Here is an 18972-nt window from a genome sequence, read left to right on the forward strand (position 1 = left end):
GACACTTAGGTTAGTTGCTGCATTCATTCTCAAAAAGGGTGTGTTTCCCCTAATCTGCTTCCTCTGTCCTCAAATAAAATTTTTGCTTTTTGCCGTCTTTTCGGTGTTTAAAGTTACAGATACATACATTTATGTAGGACACATGCTGTTTTTAAAAATAAAAAAATCCCTCATTTCGTTTTATTAAACCATATTAAAATTTATCTTTTAAAATACTTCCTTGGGGAAAAATTTTCTATTAAAAGGAAGAAACAATTTTGTATGAAGTTTTCAGCGTGGTGATAACTTGAATTGATTGTAAATTGCATTTCTTATTTATAATATTTACAGTCTTATTGAAATTTTAAAAATTGTGATTACCTGAAACATTGCTCTTTCAGAGATCATAGCATTTTGAACTTCAAAGAAAATGGAGTTGATTTTTATGTGCCAAACTTTTCCTGAGATATTCAGATATAATCAAATCAGAGAAAGAAATGTTCATTCTACACATACATATTTTTTTCCTAATCCTTCAAATTAAAGCTCCCTTAAGATGACATTGAGATAAATTTTCGTCTTCAGTAACATCTTACTATTTCAGGATCTGCATGGGGTTTTGGGCGTTCTGATACGTGTCTTATTTTCCTGTTAACGAGGCACTTGTGAGTCACACCCTGGTTACTGTAGTAATATATCTTAGATACTGCCGTGTATTGTTGCCTCTCTTAGCTACGCTGAAGTTGTGGCTTTATGTTCCTCATTATTTTTCACTCCTTTTAACCGTTGTATCAGTGGGCACCATTCCTAACACACTGAGCAGCACGTGAGAGATGTTAGGGATTTGGGTTTGAGCTGAAGTAAAAATAAGTGAAGACCACTACTCTCCGAGCCTCCAAACGCGTACCCTTTGATTCAGGTGATTCTGTAGTGACCATGCAGCCTCCTGTGGTAAGCGTGACTGACTGCTCTTTTTTCTTCCGCTATTTCAAGCAAAGTAACGCAGCGGTTCGGCTGAAAGAAGACATGAAAAAGGTTGTGACCGTGCCACTAAACGAGCAGAGGAATTCCACCTACACAAAGTTATTTGGAGTCAGTCTCCAGGACCTCCACCAGCAGGGGCTGACTGAGAACGGCGTTCCAGCTATCGTGGGGCGCATAGTGGAGTACTTGACCATGCATGGTAAGTCCAGTTGAGTTGTGATTCTGTTGCTTTGTGTGAATTAGTCCCTAAAACACCTTAATTAGAATATTGAATTATGGCGTAATAGACTTTGCCCTTATAAAAGGATGTCAGGGGCATTATGACTGCTTAACACGCTTTTGAAAATATTTAATCCAACTTACCATCGAGAAATCACTTTAATTATTGAGGTTTCTAGTTTGGAATGATTCCTAGTTTTAAGTGCTAAAATACACTGTTTTAATATTAACAGTGCGTTCTCTTGATGCATTAAATTCCCACTGAGAGTCAATAATTTTTAATGTAACAGAATACTTTTTGTGTATCTCTTTCAGCTTGAGGTCACTCATGAACTTACTGAATGCCTCAATTGCCTTCAAAACTCAGAGTACCAAAAAAAGAAAGTATGATATATAACCTAGTATGGTGTTGGGGGGGACATTAACTTTTGGAATGATACAATCAGTTGTGTCACATAATTGCAGAGTGCCACAGTACATCGCACGATAAAAAGATGAATTATATCTCTCTTAGTTGCTGAGAACTAGTATGTTTTATAGCTTTTTAAATTATTTTATTTAAAATGGAACTTAGAGACCTGGATAATTTGAGACAGTGAGGCTTATCAAACTAGGGCAGTATCGTGGGAGAACTCCAAACTATAAAATAAATATCAATGAACTTTAAGAGATTTGTGAAGAAGGTATTCAAGGGGAAGAGCTTGGAATTTTCATTTTCTTTGCTGAAACACCATTTCTATACTAAAACAAGACTCACTGCAGAGTAGAATGTAACATTTGCGGGCATTTTTAAACGTAAAACTTGAGACCTGGAAGAAGTTCTGTACTTTGCACAGTTTGCTTCCGCCCCTCAATCTTGCCGTGATTCCGAGTCCGTTCTTCCTGCTGAGAAGGTGGCCACATGGGAAATGCCTGAGAGGCATGGTACCGCCTTTCTCCTGTAGGAACATGTGTCTGCTTGTGACAGGGACCATATGGCAAGACAGTTCAGACCTTAGAAGGTTGTCAGGTGTTCTGTGTTAGTTGAAAAACAGCTGCTTTTTCAGGTTACTTGGTATGTAGATGACAAAATGGTATTTTGTTCTGAAAACTGAAGAGCCAGGTTTGCATTCTTAAGCCGTAGGCGTTGTCTCCTTGTTTTTGGAGGAAGATAGCTGCAGGAGGGTGAGATTCTTAGCGAACAGCTCTGAGTTTGTTCAAATACTTTAAACAGGTTAAATACAAAGGTGTTATATGCAGCATGGCAGGAAGATGGGCCCTTGGCCTAGAAGATCCTGAAGCCAGATGTTGCTGAGATAGAGCTTTGACAGGACTCATTTACACACTCAGTATTGAGTAAAACTGTATCGTACTGACTTAGCTACAAACGGATCTCTAGGTAATGCATTTAATATCTTAAATAGGGTTGTTCAGTATTACTCATTTGGGTGCCAAAGTGTGACCACCTAACCACCATATTTTGGTTTTGGCATCATTAGTATTCTGACCTTTTATGCAGCAATGAGTGAATAATAATTGCCTTTTGAGGTTACTCTTACGTAAAATCATTTTCACTTTTAACCTCTTTAAAAGTATTGCATATTAATATGTTTATGTGGTCCAAAGTTCAGAAGGGTGTATAGTGAAAAGTCTCTCCCTCCAAGCCCTGTCCCCTGACCATTCATTTCCCCTCCCAGAAACAATATTACTATACTAGTTTTTGCTATGTTCTTACAAAGATATTTGAATATATAAGCAGATATGTGTATTTTTTCCCTCTTTTAACATAGCACACAGTGTACACCGTTTATGAATCCTCTTAAAAAAAAAAAACAAAACAAAAAAGACACTCGGGACTTCCCTGGCGGTCCAGGGGTTAAGACTCTGCAATTCTACTTTTTAGGGGGCATGGATTCGATCCCTGGTCGGGTAACTAAGATCCCACATGCTGCACAGCACGGCCAAAACAAATCACTCTACAGTATATTTTGGAGACTGTTCCATTTTACATAAAGAGCTTTTCCTCATTTAATTCTTTTTTTCCCCTGCACGCTATTCCACTTTATGTTTGTGTGTGTCACTGCTTTAACCAGTTACATCCTGATCAGCATTGAATTGTTTCCAGTCTTTTGATGTCTACAAACCATGATTCAGTGACTGACCTTTAACATGTATCAAGCACTGTGTGTCCGTAGACTAACCTTTCGAAGTGGACTGCTGGGTCAAAAGATAATGTGCATTTACAATCAACCCCAGAAGTTAAAGTAAACCAGTTTTTTATAGTCACACCATCAATGTATGAAAATCTGGAAAAAATTTGAATTAGAGATTGCTTTTCTTCTGCCTCTCCTTGGCATACCCTTAGGTGTACTTTAATAGGGTGTGTTCAGATTATGCAAAACTAAATGTCTTAGTGGGCTCAGTCAGTCATTCTTAACCAGGGAAGTGAAATGGTCACTAGCGGAATCTTTTCAGAATACCCATGCAATTGGCAGTACCTCAGATCTACTGAATCAGGACGTTTTTTGAAAATTTATTTATTTATTTATTTTTGGCTGCGTTGGGTCTTTGTTGTTGTGTGTGGGCTTTCTCTAGTTGAGGCGAGTAGGGGCTACGATCTTCGTTGCGGTGCGCAGGCTTCTCACTGCTGTGGCTTCTCGTTGCGGAGCATGGGCTCTAGGCATGTGGGCTCCGTAGTTGTATTGTAGCGCATGGGCTCAGTAGTTGTGGCTCGTAGGCTCTAGAGCACAGGCTCAGTAGTTGTGGTGCACGGGCTTAGTTCCTCCACGGCATGTGGGAATCTTCCCGGAGCAGGGCTCAAACCCGTGTCTGCTGCACTGGCAGGCGGATTCTTAACCACTTCGCCACCAGGGAAGCCCCTGAATCAGAATCTTGATGGGGCAAACTAGGGTAGGGCACCTGCCCTGTATTTTGAAAGGCTATATAGTTAATTACTCCATGGACAACCAGAAGCCCCTTTCTGTATTTGAAACTATTGATATCATGTTAATAAACCAAAGAGCCTGTGTAAGTTTGAGAGCAAGATACTTCAATTAGTTTTATTTAACTGTTTAAGTTAGATATTTGTTGTGGACCTGTGATACAGTAGGCACTCTGTCAGGTATGGGATATGAGGTGATTGGGTGTATAATTAACCATAGGTAGATATTGTGGTCATACTTTGTTGTTTAATGTAAATGTAGATATATAACAACTCGACATGAGGGAAACCTTTTATTATTATAAAGGAATTTTAGGACAGAAAGCATTTATAAAGGCCTATATTAAGGCCTGTTCAATAGACTTTGGCCTTTTTTCTTTAAAGAAAAAAAAGAAAAAATACACATTTTCAACATTCAAGGGAAAATCTTATAACTTACGAGGCATATCATCTTTTTTTTGTTGTTGTTTCTTGCGGTACGCGGGCCTCTCACTGTTGTGGCCTCTCCCGTTGCGGAGCACAGGCTCCAGACGTGCAGGCTCAGCGGCCATGGCTCACGGGCCCAGCCGCTCCGCGGCATGTGGGATCCTCCCGGACCGGGGCACGAACCCGTGTCCCCTGCGTCGGCAGGCGGACTCTCAAGCACTGCGCCACCAGGGAAGCCTGAGGCGTATCATCTTTGTACTATTTTAAAATAACTAATCTTGATGACAGTGTTACTGGATTCCTTCTACTTTACCATTAAGATGCTGTGGGATATTTAAATAGTGTAGGTTTCTCCACTTACCACTAGATGTCAGAATATGCTTACATATTGTCACATGACTGTCAGGGCCAGTGTGCCAATAAGACAAATTCTGACCTCTGGCATATTTCATTTCTGTTGATGTATTCATACATTCATAGATGTGCTCATCAGATTTTGAAATAAATATTTCAGTTGTACAAGAAAGTAGTTGTCAGTGTTATATATTATTTTTTGGTATTACTAAACCATTTATAAGTTGCTGTTTCGTGATGATTAACCCGTATCTCATGAAATCAAATATGACAGAATCTTAAATGTATGGCAGTAACTCCATAAAGCTTTCTAAACGTCTCCTCCCTCTAACGTTTCTGTTATAATCATTTCCTAAGAATTTAGAGTAGGAAAGATTAGAGATTATATAATCTGGTAAAGCTCACATGGGTATTGTATATATTATAAGTTCGCAAGGGACTTTTAAAGCTATGTGGATTCTTTTTGGTGTAATATAGCCATGTCCAGAAGTAAACTTCTCCAGATTGAAAAATCACTAAGTATCCTAAGAGTTTTTTTTTTTTTTTTCACGGTACGCGGGCCTCTCGCTGTTGTGGCCTCTCCCGTTGCGGAGCACAGGCTCCGGACGCGCAGGCTCAGCGGCCATGGCTCACGGGCCCAGCCGCTCCGCGGCATGTGGGATCTTCCCGGACCGGGGCACAGAACCCGTGTCCCCTGCATCGGCAGGCGGACTCTCCACCACTGCGCCACCAGGGAAGCCCCTAAGAGTTCTTTGGGTGAGAGATGTTCCTGAGGGAAGAGAGTTGTGCAAATAAATGGCCACGAGGGCAGAAAAAATGGTCGAGAAGCACTGACTTTAATGACTTCCATTTATAGCTTCTCTTTCCTCTAGTAAGGTCTGGGGGGATCAGGAACTTAAAGACCAAAGCCAGTTCTTGGAGATGGGTAGCTCTTTTCAAATAACTGGAAGTATACTTATTTGAGGAAAAGGTCAAAAAACGTTGTTGGAAGAGGGAACCTCAGGTCAAAGCTAGAAAAACACTGTGAAATCAGATCCAGGGGCATCTGCTGGTCCAAAAACAGGCTCTGGAGCTGGGTAAGATACAGGACTATGTCGTAAAATTCTGTATCTTCAGGATCTGGGCCTTGACCAGGAATGGGATTCTCTTTTATTGGGCGCTGTCTGCTTGATGCCGGTATATGTCTCTGAAGTTACAGATGAAGCTTTGTAGAGTAGAGGAAACAGAACTTGAAAGCTTTAAAAATGACTGAGGTGAAGACTCTTGATAGTAACCGATATTCTGCAGTGTTAAAGGGAACGGCATAGTTATCTCTTGCTACAAAACGGATGACCCCAAAACATAGTAGATTAAAGCAGTGTTTATTGTCTCACAGTTTCTGTGGTTCAGAAATCTGAGCACAGCTTAGTTATGTCTTTTGTCTTTAGGGACTCTTTAAGGCTGCAGTCATACCAGGACGTGACTGGGGAAAGGTTCACTTCCAAGCTCATGCATGTGCTTGTTGGCAGGATTCAGATCCTTGCGGGCTGTTCACCTGAGGGTCTCGGTTACTCATTGGCTGTTGTCCAGAAACCGCCCTCAGTTCCTTGCCACGTGGACCTTTTTATAAGGGAGCTCACAAAATAGTAGCTGATTCATCCCAGTGAGCAAAGCAAGAAGAGCCAGAGAGAGAGAGCGCGCACAAGGAAGCGAAGTAGGCATCACAGTCTTTTATAACCCGATCTCAGAAGTGAGTTTGGAACCTAATCATGTTCTCTTGGTGAGAAGCAAGTCACTAGGTCCAGACCGCACTCAAGCGGGGAGAGGACTATACATGATATGGTTACCAAGAGGTGGGTATCATTGGGGCCAATTGAGAAGCTGCCTAGCACACAAACTGACTGGTGTCTTCTCTGATTACATGGTGCTGTGGCCATACTGGTTGTTAAATATTTTTAATAGCATCTCTGGTTTCACAGATTTTTGTCAAAATTGGAGCTAAAATTCATGTCAGTTTTCTTTTTGTTTTTTGGGGTTTTTTTGCGATACGCAGGCCTCTTACTGTTGTGGCCTCTCTCACTGCGGAGCACAGCCTCCGGACGGGCAGGCTCAGCGGCCAGCGGCCGTGGCTAACGGGCCCAGCCTCTCCGCAGCATGTGGGATCTTCCCAGACCGGGGCACGAACCCGCGTCCCTTGCATCGGCAGGCGGACTCTCAACCACTGCGCCACCAGGGAAGCCCAGGTCACTCTTTTCTTAGAATGTGTCTTACACCTTGAACATCCCTCCGTGGTCTGACTCACTGCTTTCATGGTGCTCTGTCTCTGAATCCAGCACACTGAGCTGGAAATCATCATCCTCTCTACCTTAAAGCAGCTGCCACCCTTCGCCCTCAGTTCACCTTATCCTTTACCATGCTTTCTCCTGGATTTCTAGTTTTCAAACCTTAAAGTTATGTTTCAACCTTTCGTCTTCCCTATTTTCTTTTTGTACTAAGTTACCAAATCATCTTCATTCTCTCCTTTTCACTTCCTTCCCACCATAATCTGTCTTACAGTTGACTGTAGTCCCCCTAAGGCAAGCTCTCTGCCTTCTCCATTCTCTGCTTCTTTGCTAACTAGGTCTTCCTTAAACCACGATTATGTTGTGTCTCTCCCCTGCCCGCCCCCAACTCACACACATTTAATGCCCCAGTGATAAATAATGATAAAGTCTTCACTCTTTCCCTTGACATTCATGACCCTCTACTTAGCATTTCTTCCATTTTAGTACCCTATCACTCTTTGACCTAAACACCCCATATTTTCATCTGCCTGCCTTTCTTTACACTCTCCTCTCTCTGCTTCTCAGTTCATACATTTGTTTCTCTTTGTCAGGGGTAGATCAGGTTTTTGTGGTTCTGATGGTTAGTCCTTCTGGGGCCCTCTTTAAGAAAAAGAACACAAAATTAAGAGTATAGAATTAGGGACAGAGCGTTGGAAAGGGCGCCAATAAATGAGAGGCCCTGAAGCTTAAATTTCATTAGCTTCGCGGTACGTCAGCCTCAGTCCCCCAGTCATGCCTGTGCTTTAGCCAAAGGTTATGCAGTGGAGCCATGGCTCCTCCGTGAAGCCTTCTCTGCTGACCCCAGCCAACGCTAATAATCACAAATCAATTGGCTAAAGGCAAGGATCTCGTCTGCCGCTACCTTACAGTCTCTGAGTCTTATAATTTGAATTTATTAATTACTAAAGAAGTAATAGTTCTTTATCAAATTATTACAAAGGTAATCACATATAGTTAAAATGTTTTGCGTACATGTTAGTTTTTTCTTAAATAGTTGTTCTCAAAATGCTAAGCTGCTTTCGGAGCCCAGGGTAAGTTTCTGTTATACACTGTAGAAAATTATATGAATGAAATTTCTTTATAGAGAAGTACGTGTTCTGTGTTTGTATGTGTCCTAACCTTAGTTTTAGACGTCAGCTTTTATAACCACTTACGATCTTTGTAGTTGGTGTGTAATAGATGGGAAGATGTATTATTCTAAGAAAACATTTTTATAGGACGTGAAAATCTTCCAGTGCTTGATAATTATTCAGAAAATTCTATACTGAGATTTATTTACGTCGCTGTTCTTTAGAGTTTGTACCTGTTTGTGAGAGACCTCTGTTATTTTCTGTGCATGTACTTTGCTGTTCCAGGACTCACCCAGGAAGGCCTTTTTCGGGTGAATGGCAACGTCAGGGTGGTGGAACAGCTTCGATGGAAGTTTGAGAGTGGGGTGCCTGTGGAGCTGGGGAGGGACGGCGACGTCTGCGCGGCGGCCAGCCTGTTAAAGCTCTTCCTGAGGGAGCTGCCGGAGGGCGTGATCACCTCGGCACTGCAGCCTCGGTTCATTCAGCTCTTTCAGGGTCAGTACACTGAATCCTTCTCGGAATTAAAGCAATTTTATTTTTCAGCTAACACTAAGGTTTTAAATATTAAATATTTAAATTCTAAATGTTAAAATAGGATTTTAAATATTTGTGGTCTCTCCATAACCATCATCTTACTATTTCACTCTAGATCTTCATCTTCTACCCTCAAATAATGCTAAACTGATGATGAAATACCATTATATTAAATGTAATTTCTAAGACTATTGGCATTGAAAAGCCCTGATGCTTTGGGACCAAAGAAATTCTTTTCTGACTAGTTAGTGACTGCCATGGAAGTATTGACATTAAATTCTATGTAGGAAATATTAATTAATTAAATTGTGTTTGGTTAGTGACCTTTGAGACCGAAAAGTCACTGGTGGGCTTTCCTTTTCTTATAAGCAAGACTGAGTCCTAAAACAGTAGTTGTTTTACATAACTGAGGTTAAAATTGATTTTTTAAATGTTCTTAAGCATCTTTCTTTCACTGCAGTCTAGTTCATTTGCAATATTATATTAGTTTCAGGAGTACAACATAGTGATTCAAAATGTTTATATGTTATACTCCATTTAAAGTTATCATAAAATATTGGCTATATTCCCTGTGCTGTACAATATATCCTTGTAGCTTATTTATTTGATAAATAGTAGTTTGTACCTCTTAATCCTCTACCCCAACCTGTCTTGCCCCTTCCCTCTTCCTTTTCCTTACTGGTAACCACTAGTATGTTCTCTATATCTGTGAGTGCGTTTCTGTTTTGTTATGTGTATTCATTTGTTTTATTATTTTAGATTTCACATTTAAGTGATAAGACAGTGTTTGTCTTTCTCTGTCTGACTTATTTCACTAAGCATAATACCCTCTAGGTCCATCCATGTTGCTGTCAAGGCAAAATTTCATTCTTATTTTATGGCTGAGTACTATTCCATTGTATATGTGTATATATTAAATATATATACCACATCTTCTAATCCATTCATCTATTGATGGATACTTAGTTTGCTTCCATATTTTGGCTATTGTAAATAATGCCACTATGAACATTGGGGTGCATATATCTTTTCAAATTAGTGTTTTCATTTTCTCTGGATATATACCCAGGAGTGGAATTGCTGGATCATATGGTAGTTCTATTTTTACTTTTTTGGGAACCCTCCATACTGTTTTCCATAGTGGCTGCACTAATTTACATTCCCCCAACGTTGTACAAGGGTTCCCTTTTCTCCACATCCTCACCAACCTATGTTATTTGTGTTCTTTTTGATAATGGCCATTCTGACAGGTATGAGGTGATAGCTTGTTGTGGTTTTGATTTGCACTTCTCTAATGATTAGCGATGTTGAGTATCTTTTCATATGCCTGTTTGGCCATGTGTATGTCTTTGGAAAAATGTCTATTCAGGTCTTTGGGCTATTTTTTAATTGGTTTTTTTTTTGATGTTGAATTATATGAGCTATTTACATATTTTGGATATTAGTCCCTTATTGGTCATATCTTTTGCAAATATTTTGTCCCATTTAATAGGTTGTCTTTTCATTTTGTCAATGGTTTTCTTTGCTCTGCTGAAGCTTTTAAGTTTAATTAGGTCCCAGTTGTTTATCTTTGCTTTTGTTTCCTTTGCTTTAGGAGACAGATCAAAACAATACTGCTGCAATTTATGTTCGTGTTTTGCCTGTGTTTTCTTCTAGGAGTTTTATGGTTTTGGTCTTACATTTAGGTCTTTAATCAGTTTGAGTTTATTTTTTATATGGTGTGAGAAAATGGTCTCATTTCATTCTTTTACATATAGCTGTCTAGTTTTCCCAGCACCACTTCTTGAAGAAACTGTCCTTTCCCCATTATACTGTCCTTCCCCCTTGCCTCTTTTGTCATATTAATTGATAATAAGTATGTGGGTTTGTTTCTGGGCTCTCTATTCTGTTCCATTGATCTATATGTCTCTTTTTGTGCCAGTACCATACTATTTTGATGACTATAGCTTTGTAGTATAGTCTGACATCAGGGAGTGTGATACCTCCAACTCTATTCTTCTTTCTCAAGATTGCTTTGGTTATTCAGGATATTTTGTGTTTCCATACAATTTAGAAGTCTTCTAGTTCTGTGAAAACACCCATTGGTATTTTATTTTAATAGGGATTGCTTTGAATCTTTAGATTCCTTTGGGTAGTATAGTCATTTTAACAATGTTAATTCTTCCAATCCATGAACACTGTATATCTTTTCATCTGTTTGTGTCATCTTCAGTTTCTTTCATCACTGTCTTACAGTTTTCCAAGTACAGGTCTTTTACCTCCTTAGTTAGATTTAGTCCTAGATATATATATTTTTTTGAAGCATTGGTAAATGGGGTTGTTAACTTCTCTTTCTGATTGTTGTTAGTGTACAGAAATGCAACAGATTTCTGTATATTAATTTTGTGTTCTGAAACTTTACCAAATTCGTTGATGAACTCTGGTAGTTTTTGGTGGCATATTTAGGATTTTTAGTATCAGGTCATCTGCAAATAGTGACAGCTTTACTTCTTCCTTTCCAATTTGGATTCTTTTTATTTCTTTTTCTTGACTGATTGCTGTGACTAGGACCTCCAATACTGCGCTGAATAAAAGTTGTAAAAGTGTGCATCTTTGTCCTGTTCCTGATCTTAGAGGAAATGCTTTCAGCTTTTCACTGAGTGTGATGTTAGTTATGGGCTTTTTGTATACAGTCTTCATTATGTTGAGATTCATTTCCTCTGTATCCACTTTGTGGAGAATTTTTATCATAAATGGATGTTGAATTTTGTCAAAAGGTTTTTCTGCATGTATTGAGATGATCATATGATTTTTATTCAATTTGTTAATGTGGTGTATAACATTGATTTCATTATAAAGTGGTTTTAAATGAAGAATCTTCATTTTTAAAGGTACTAATTTTAGACATAATCATTATTGAGTTCTCCCCCCTAAATATAGGAAGAAAAATGATTTAGCTTTAAAAAGCCATTTCTTTCCCTGTTTTTGACAAGTTAGAGTGAAAATGGGAAAATGTATTTATAAGAGTGTTAGATACCAGATTAAGAAGGATGTTACTTAAAGCCACATTCCTTTAAAGCAGTGGTATAACTATTCACATGTAGTATGCTAAAGAATGAGTGAGAAGGCCATATTGTATTCTATTGAAAAACAGGAATAAAATATGAAAGCAAAAATTGCAGAACTATTTGTCTGTTATGGTTTTCTTCAGTGCTTTTAAGTTTTTTATCAGTAAGCTACATTTTAAAGTAATTGCTACCAAAGCAAGTTGAAGATTTACGATATTGTGTGCCTAATACAAAATATTTAGTATTACAAAGAATCTTTGGTACTCTTAAAATTATATCTTATAATTTATAATACTATAATTATATATTATTATAACTTATAATGCTATAATCATAATATTATCTTACTGTACTACTACTTGTGAATACTTGTGAATTGTAAAAGTGGATCACGTTTCCTAGGATAGCTTTCATTTGATAATGAGAATGCACTCTTTTATTTTTTTTTGTTAATTTTTACATTATAGTAATGTGTTAGAATTCAAGTTTTCTTTGTAAATGATCATTCATGACATGTTTTCTTGGTGGCTAAAAAAGTTGATACGCGTCAGAAAAAGCAAGGGGTATCATTCTAATAGAAGTAAGACTGCTTATTTAGTCAGCCGTGGGGGTTGAATGGGGCAGTGTTTCTGAATGGGGCAGAAACACTAATTTTTGCTTTATTGGTAGTATTCTCTCATTGCTTGAAAACCTCTGAGGTTAGATCTGAGAAGTTCGATAAAGGAAGTACTAATGAAGTACTTACAAGTTAGGTCAGCTGCTAAGTAGAGGGAATAAAGTATGTCTTAGGTGCCGGACAGTATAGCCTTCATAAAATAAACTTCTCTCTTTAATAGTCCAGGTAGAAAATATGCAAGTAGGGCTCCTGTGCTTCTGCTGGCTCACCCCACGCACAGTACTCTCACAGTAGAGGGTACCCACTGCAGCTGGTCACTCCAAAGCCAGAGGTCGAAGGCTCTTTGCAGACTCACTAAGTAGATGTTACACTTGGCCTGTTATAAGATTCTCATCTCTTTTCTGTTAGACAATAATATATAATAAAATTTTTGGAAGCAGTTTCCCTAGTAAAGACGACACTGGTTTTATATTTCAGTCCTTGTGACACCACATTAGTTTTTTTGATAGTCTGTCACAGATCAATGCCAGATTTCTTTTTTTTTTTTTTTTTAAATGTTGTGGGCCTTCGAATTGTATCCTGTATAAAGGGCAAGCTATTTGTAATGGAATATAACTTAAAATTTTTCAGCTCAAGCTCATCTCTTCCATACTTTAGAGGATGGAAGTCTGGAGCCCCAACTTAATATATTTTTAGACATTTAAGCTAAACCACAGGTACCACCGAGGACAGCATGGCTGCCGCCTGTGGGCATACCCATGCTGTAGACCACCCTTTGATCTTGTAGATCAACAGTGGCCCCTTGTGTGCATGGACATTTAGATTCTTTCCTTTTTATAAAAAATTATCAGCTTTAGATAATTATCAACTTGAGACTTTGTCTAGTGTCTAAAGCTCTGAGACGGTATATATTTTTAGTTAGCAAGCCAATACATCTGCATACCACGTGTTTATCAAAAAGTTCTGTATAAAGTTGATTTCTGCCAGAGCCTTTTGCTTCTGTCACATGCCTGCTTTAGACGATTCATCTTTGGGAGACTCTAAAGGATCTTCAGTGATTAGCCTTTCCTGTTGTCATGTTAAACCTATCTCTGATTGTACCGACTTGCCTTCCTTAATTTAGGTTTCCAGTATAATTGTCTCAGTTTGGCTATATTCCATGACTTCTGATATTATTTTATCCTTATCTTGGTGGGCCAGTAACATATCTATTTTTTATTTTAATAATTTCAGATGTGTTTGGGGAATAAACATGAATGGCAAGCAATAAAATGATTTTAGGATAGGATTCATTTAATTTAGAATTAACTAGAAACCCCTTTACGGTATTTGAATGCTCTCTATTGAAAAATCTTCTATAATGTAAATACAAATATTTCTGCCTCATCATCGAATATTCTTGTTGTTGTTTGAGTTGGATCAATCCATCAGTATTTATTTAATACCACCTACTTATACACTGGATGGTCCCAAGAAATAAAAGATTAAACTTCTTGACTTCGAGGAGTGTGCTGTTTAATTGAGGAGGTAGAATGTATGTTGTACACCTTCTGTAGTCCTTCAGATGAGCAAGTGCATTCAGCTGGTGTTCACAAGGAGAGGAGGAAGCCAGTCTGGTTTACGGTAATCAGAGAATGCTTGGTGAAAAAAGTAAAACTGGGGTATGTAAAATTAATTTCAATGGAGAGGAAAATCTTCTAGGTGAGGAAAGGGCGTGAGTAAAAACACTGTCAGTGTAAGACAGGAATGTCTGACAGAGTTGTCCATAGCTAAAGGAAATTTGCCAAATATATAATTTTAAAAGTAGGTTGAGACTAGGTGGTAGAGGGTCTTGAACGTTAGGCTAAAGGAACTAATATTTATCTGTAAGTAGTAAATACTTGAAGAAAGAAGTCATATGATGGAAGCAGTATTTCAGGCTGTGCTGTGTAAGATGGTTGGGTGGGGAGATGCTGGGTGCAGGGGGACTATCTAGAGTACTGGCAGAAATCTTGATCCTAACGACCTGTATCTGATAAGTAATAGGCAATGGGATATTTTTTTAAATCTGGGGTAAATATACATAATGTAAAATTGATCATTTTAACCATTTTAAAGTGTACGATTCAGTGACATTAAGTGCATTCCCAATGTTGTACAGCTATCACTGCTACCCATCACCAGAACTTTCTCATCATCCCAAACAGACACTGGTATTGGAATTTTAAAGGAAGGTTGCCAGAGACAGAAATATGAGAGAGGAAACATGGGCAGAAACATGATAGCTGATAATTAGAGGGCGAGCATAAGAAAGGAGTGAAAAACTGTGGGACGAGTAGCGTGGTGGCCCGACTCTGGTGGCCATAACTTTGGTGAAGCCCACAGAAATGGGCCCTGGGAAGGCCACAGCAGCGGAGAGCGTTTATTAAACTTTTGTGAATGGAAACAATTACATTGGGAAGGAAATTTCTGAGGCAAGGTTGACATAGCACTGGGGAGAGCTCCCTGCCAACTCCTGTGCTTTGACAAGGCTTAAAGCAACTAACGTTGTTTTGTCTTCAATATTTCAGATCTTTTCTATCTCTACCTACGGTGGATCTTAACATTTTATAAAATGCTTCAGTCTGTTAGACTTGATCTTTTGTCCTGAAATGAAGAAGCCCAGTCTTCAACTTTCTAGGAACCTTCTGTGACTGACTAATTCTCCTTCTCTACCTTCAGGTGAACTTGGGACTTAGCCCAAAGGCTCAGATGCTATTACCTTCAGGTGAACTTGGGACTTAGCCCAAAGGCTCAGATGCTATTACCTTCAGGTGAACTTGGGACTTAGCCCAAAGGCTCAGATGCTATTACCTTCAGGTGAACTTGGGACTTAGCCCAAAGGCTCAGATGCTTGGTAGGATCTAATGATCTCTTTGTGGGGACTTTATTGTCTGTCTCCTATCTCAGAGATCCAGCTGTTGTTATTGAAGAAAGAGGAGAGATCCTGATGTGGCATCTTGGTAATTGGTCTATTAATAACAATAATGAAAGTCAAGAAAGGAAGATCATGGGGCCATGATGAGGAGCTCATTTTATTTTACTTTATTTTATTTATTATTATTTTTTTGCGGTACGCGGGCCTCTCACTGTCACGGCCTCTCCCGTTGCGGAGCACAGGCTCCGGACGCGCAGGCTCAGCGGCCATGGCTCACGGGCCCAGCCGCTCTGCGGCATGTGGGATCTTCCCGGACCGGGGCACGAACCCGTGTCCCCTGCATTGGCAGGCGGCCTCTCAACCACTGCGCCACCTGGGAAGCCTGAGCAGCTCATTTTAAATGAATAAAATGAACATTAGTGCTTGGGAGAGGGGTATCAGGCTGAAGATGTGAACTTTATAGTCATCTTTGTGGACTTAATCGTGTTCATACTTAGAATCCTGAGCATCACTTATGTGTGGACAATAGTGTAGCTGTAAACTGATGAGAGCAAAGGGATTTTATATATCTTTCATCATGACTTAAGTACCTTTTCTGTGCCAAGATTTTGCCTAGAGGCTTTACATATGTGTGCCTTCCAAATTCCATTACAGCTACTCCTACAAATATTTCATAGATAAGAAAAGTGAAGTTTGGGGAGGGTAAGTTACTTACCAAAGAGCAAGCAGCTAGAATGTGCAGAGCTAGGATCTGCCTCACTCCGAAGCCCAAGCTTTTGCCATCATACTGTGCATATAAGTCAGCTCAGGCCGCCATAAAAGAATACCACAGACTGGGAGACTCAACCCACAGAAAAGTATTTTCTCACCGTTCCGGAGACTGGAAGCCCAACATCAAGGTGCTGGCCAGGGTAATTTTTGGAGCTCTCCTGAGCTTGCAAGTGGTGCCTTCTCACTGCTGCCTCCCATGGCCTTTCCTGTGTGTGTGCTCTCCTGCCTCTTCCCCTTCTTGTAAGGACAACAGTTCTTTTGGATTAGAGCCTCAGCTATATGACCTCACGCAACCTTAATTACCTTTGTAAAAGCGCCGCCTCTACATACAGTCACGTTGAGGGTTAGGGCTTCAGCCTGTGAATTTTGTAGGGACGAAATTCAGTCCATAACACTACTTTTAAAAACGTATCACAGTTTGGTATATGTATGATTAAAAATTAATTAGTAAAATGCCTACAGTGGGTGCTAACTAGGTGGTCTCTGGAATAGAAATCGTGACTACAGAATTGATGTTTTTTCTCTTGGAAATCTTAAAAGATGACTAGCAGAGCTAGGAGTAAGGAATGAGTTTAAAACAAATGATAAGCTGTGGAAAAAAATGTTACTGGGGTGTGTTTTCGTTTTTTGTATAGATAATTTTCTGTATTTTTGTTTGTATTTTAATATTGATTCTCTTTAAGAATTTATTCCTTTTAGTGATAATAGGTGCTAGTGACTCCTCACTGCGTAATACCTAGAAGGTATTTTATTTATATAACCTCTTTTGATCCCAGCATCAACTCTGATGAGGTACAGATAGGATAATCTTCCTTTTGAAGAAAGAAATTATAGCATATGGCTTAGAGCATAGGCTCTGGGTCCGTTCTGACTAGTTACAAATCTGTTCGCCCGCTGCCTGCATTGGTATGGACAGGCTACTTAACCTTTCTGTGCCTTAGTATATTAGGTATCTATTGTTACATAACAATTTTCTTAAAACTACTCTAAACATGTATTTTCTGACATAGTTTCTGTGGGCTAGGAATTCAGGTGTGGTTTAGTTAGGCAGTACTGGTTCAGAGTCTGTCAGGGACTTGCTTTCAAGAGTTGTCAAAGGGCTGCAATTATCCGAAGGCTTGACTGGGGCTGGGGGAGCTGCTTCTAGGGTGGTCCATTCACATGGGTGGCAATTTAGTGCTGGCTCTTGGTGAGAAGCCTCAGCTCCTTTCTCTATGGGCCTCTCCTGATGGCTGCTTGAGTGTTCTCATAACATGTCGCTGGCTTCCCCCAGAGTGAGCACATCAAGAGAGATGGAAGCTATCTTTTCAATGACCTAGCCCCAGAAGTCAAATAGCATCATTTGCCCCACATTGTGTGCATTAGGAGTGAGTCCTTAATTTGGCCCATATTCAAGAGGAGAGGAATTAGGCACCATCTTTTGAAGGAAGAAGTGTCAGACTTTGTGGACGTTGTGAAACCACCACACTTAGTTTCCCTAACTGTTGTAGTAGTTTGTTCATAGTAGTGTTTACTTCCTGAGTTTGTTGTGGATAAGTTTATCCATTAAAGCACTTAAAACAGTGTCAGTCATATATGTTTAATAAATGTTAAGTTAGTGCTTCTCAACTGTGGAAGCCCAGAAGAATTATCTGGGAAGCTTTGAAAAATCCCAGAGATCATTACATCCTACGCCAATTAAGTCATCATCTCTAGAGATGAGACACAGGCATCCATAGTTCGAATGCAGTCTTCTTTCCGTGTGCTTATGTCCCAATTTATCCTCAACCCTCACTTCCACCCCTTGGTTTCTTAGTTATACAAAGACAAACCATTTAGTGTGATTTCCCTCAAGTTTTCCACTTTAACCTTAAAATTGATTTCTTTATCCTTTCTGTATCCTAACTTCCCTGTCTCTTAAAAAAAAAAATTGCAGAAGAATAAGTGCACCTACCTGCCTAATGATTAAGGAGGAGGAAGGAAAAAGGACACAATGAGTTCCAGTTTGGAGTTAAATGAAGATTTCAAAATTCTTGCCCAAGTTAATTGAAACTACTTAAACTTTTGATTGTTGGTTGAGCTGGTAAATCACACAATATGGACAATATCTTCCAGAAATTCATTTGGGAATATTTTTGGAATGGCTACCAGTTATCAATTTTTATTTTTAAAAACATTTTATATAATTTTAATGAAAGCATAAACCTGCAAATATGGCCTGTTATATATAGTACAGGACTTTTTTTATGTTAAATCAGTGATTGGAAATTTTTCAATTATTAAATTGAGGTGAAGGCATTGTTTGGTATTTTATTGATCACATAGAAAAGTAGGATACTGTCCTGTCAACAATGGGCTTACAGTTTTAGTAGGGAACTAGAACTCGTACACAGAGAGCCGGGATACACAGAATAAAGTGGGGTTGACAGCGAGGAATCATTTCTAAGTCAGATGAGAAGGAGGGTTTATGGAAGAAGGAATTAGTACTTGAACTAGGCTTTGGAGGGCTGGTAGAATTCCCACAGATGGTGTTCATTTTAGGAAGAAAGGATTACAGGAGCAAAGGTGTTTGGAAAACAGGTACATGATTTCAGCAGTGAGCATAGAGTGTGTGTTCAGGAAGGTGGGGGGAATGGGTGGTTAATATAATTGGGTTTGGTGGTTTGTCAGTAATGTTATTAATCAAACACTGAAGAGGCACATTGTTAAGTGATGTTATTACTCTTAATAAAATTCATCATCTTATTGCTTTTGACATATTTTCCTTTATTTAAAGAAATATTTTTGTCAAACTAATACATGCATATGGTTTTATTTAAAAAATCAAATAAAATTAAAAGATTTTTATAGAAAACCCCTACACACCCTTTGGCA

General features: G+C 39.1%; 1 protein-coding gene across 1 annotated transcript in view; it reads left to right on the forward strand.

The window, feature by feature from the left end:
- Positions 1-915: 915 nt before the first annotated feature.
- LOC112393699 (protein FAM13A-like) overlaps positions 916-18972 on the forward strand; it is a 31058-nt gene continuing 13001 nt past the window's right edge. The window contains exons 1-2 of the mRNA XM_024736024.1: positions 916-1162; positions 8541-8750. Of these exons, the coding sequence (XP_024591792.1) occupies positions 916-1162; positions 8541-8750 (457 nt within the window). The remainder of the gene's footprint in view (positions 1163-8540; positions 8751-18972) is intronic.

Source organism: Neophocaena asiaeorientalis, unplaced genomic scaffold (genome assembly GCF_003031525.2).
Source record: "Neophocaena asiaeorientalis asiaeorientalis breed wild unplaced genomic scaffold, Neophocaena_asiaeorientalis_V1.1 scaffold7, whole genome shotgun sequence".
In the NCBI taxonomy this organism is placed as follows: Eukaryota; Metazoa; Chordata; class Mammalia; order Artiodactyla; family Phocoenidae; genus Neophocaena; species Neophocaena asiaeorientalis.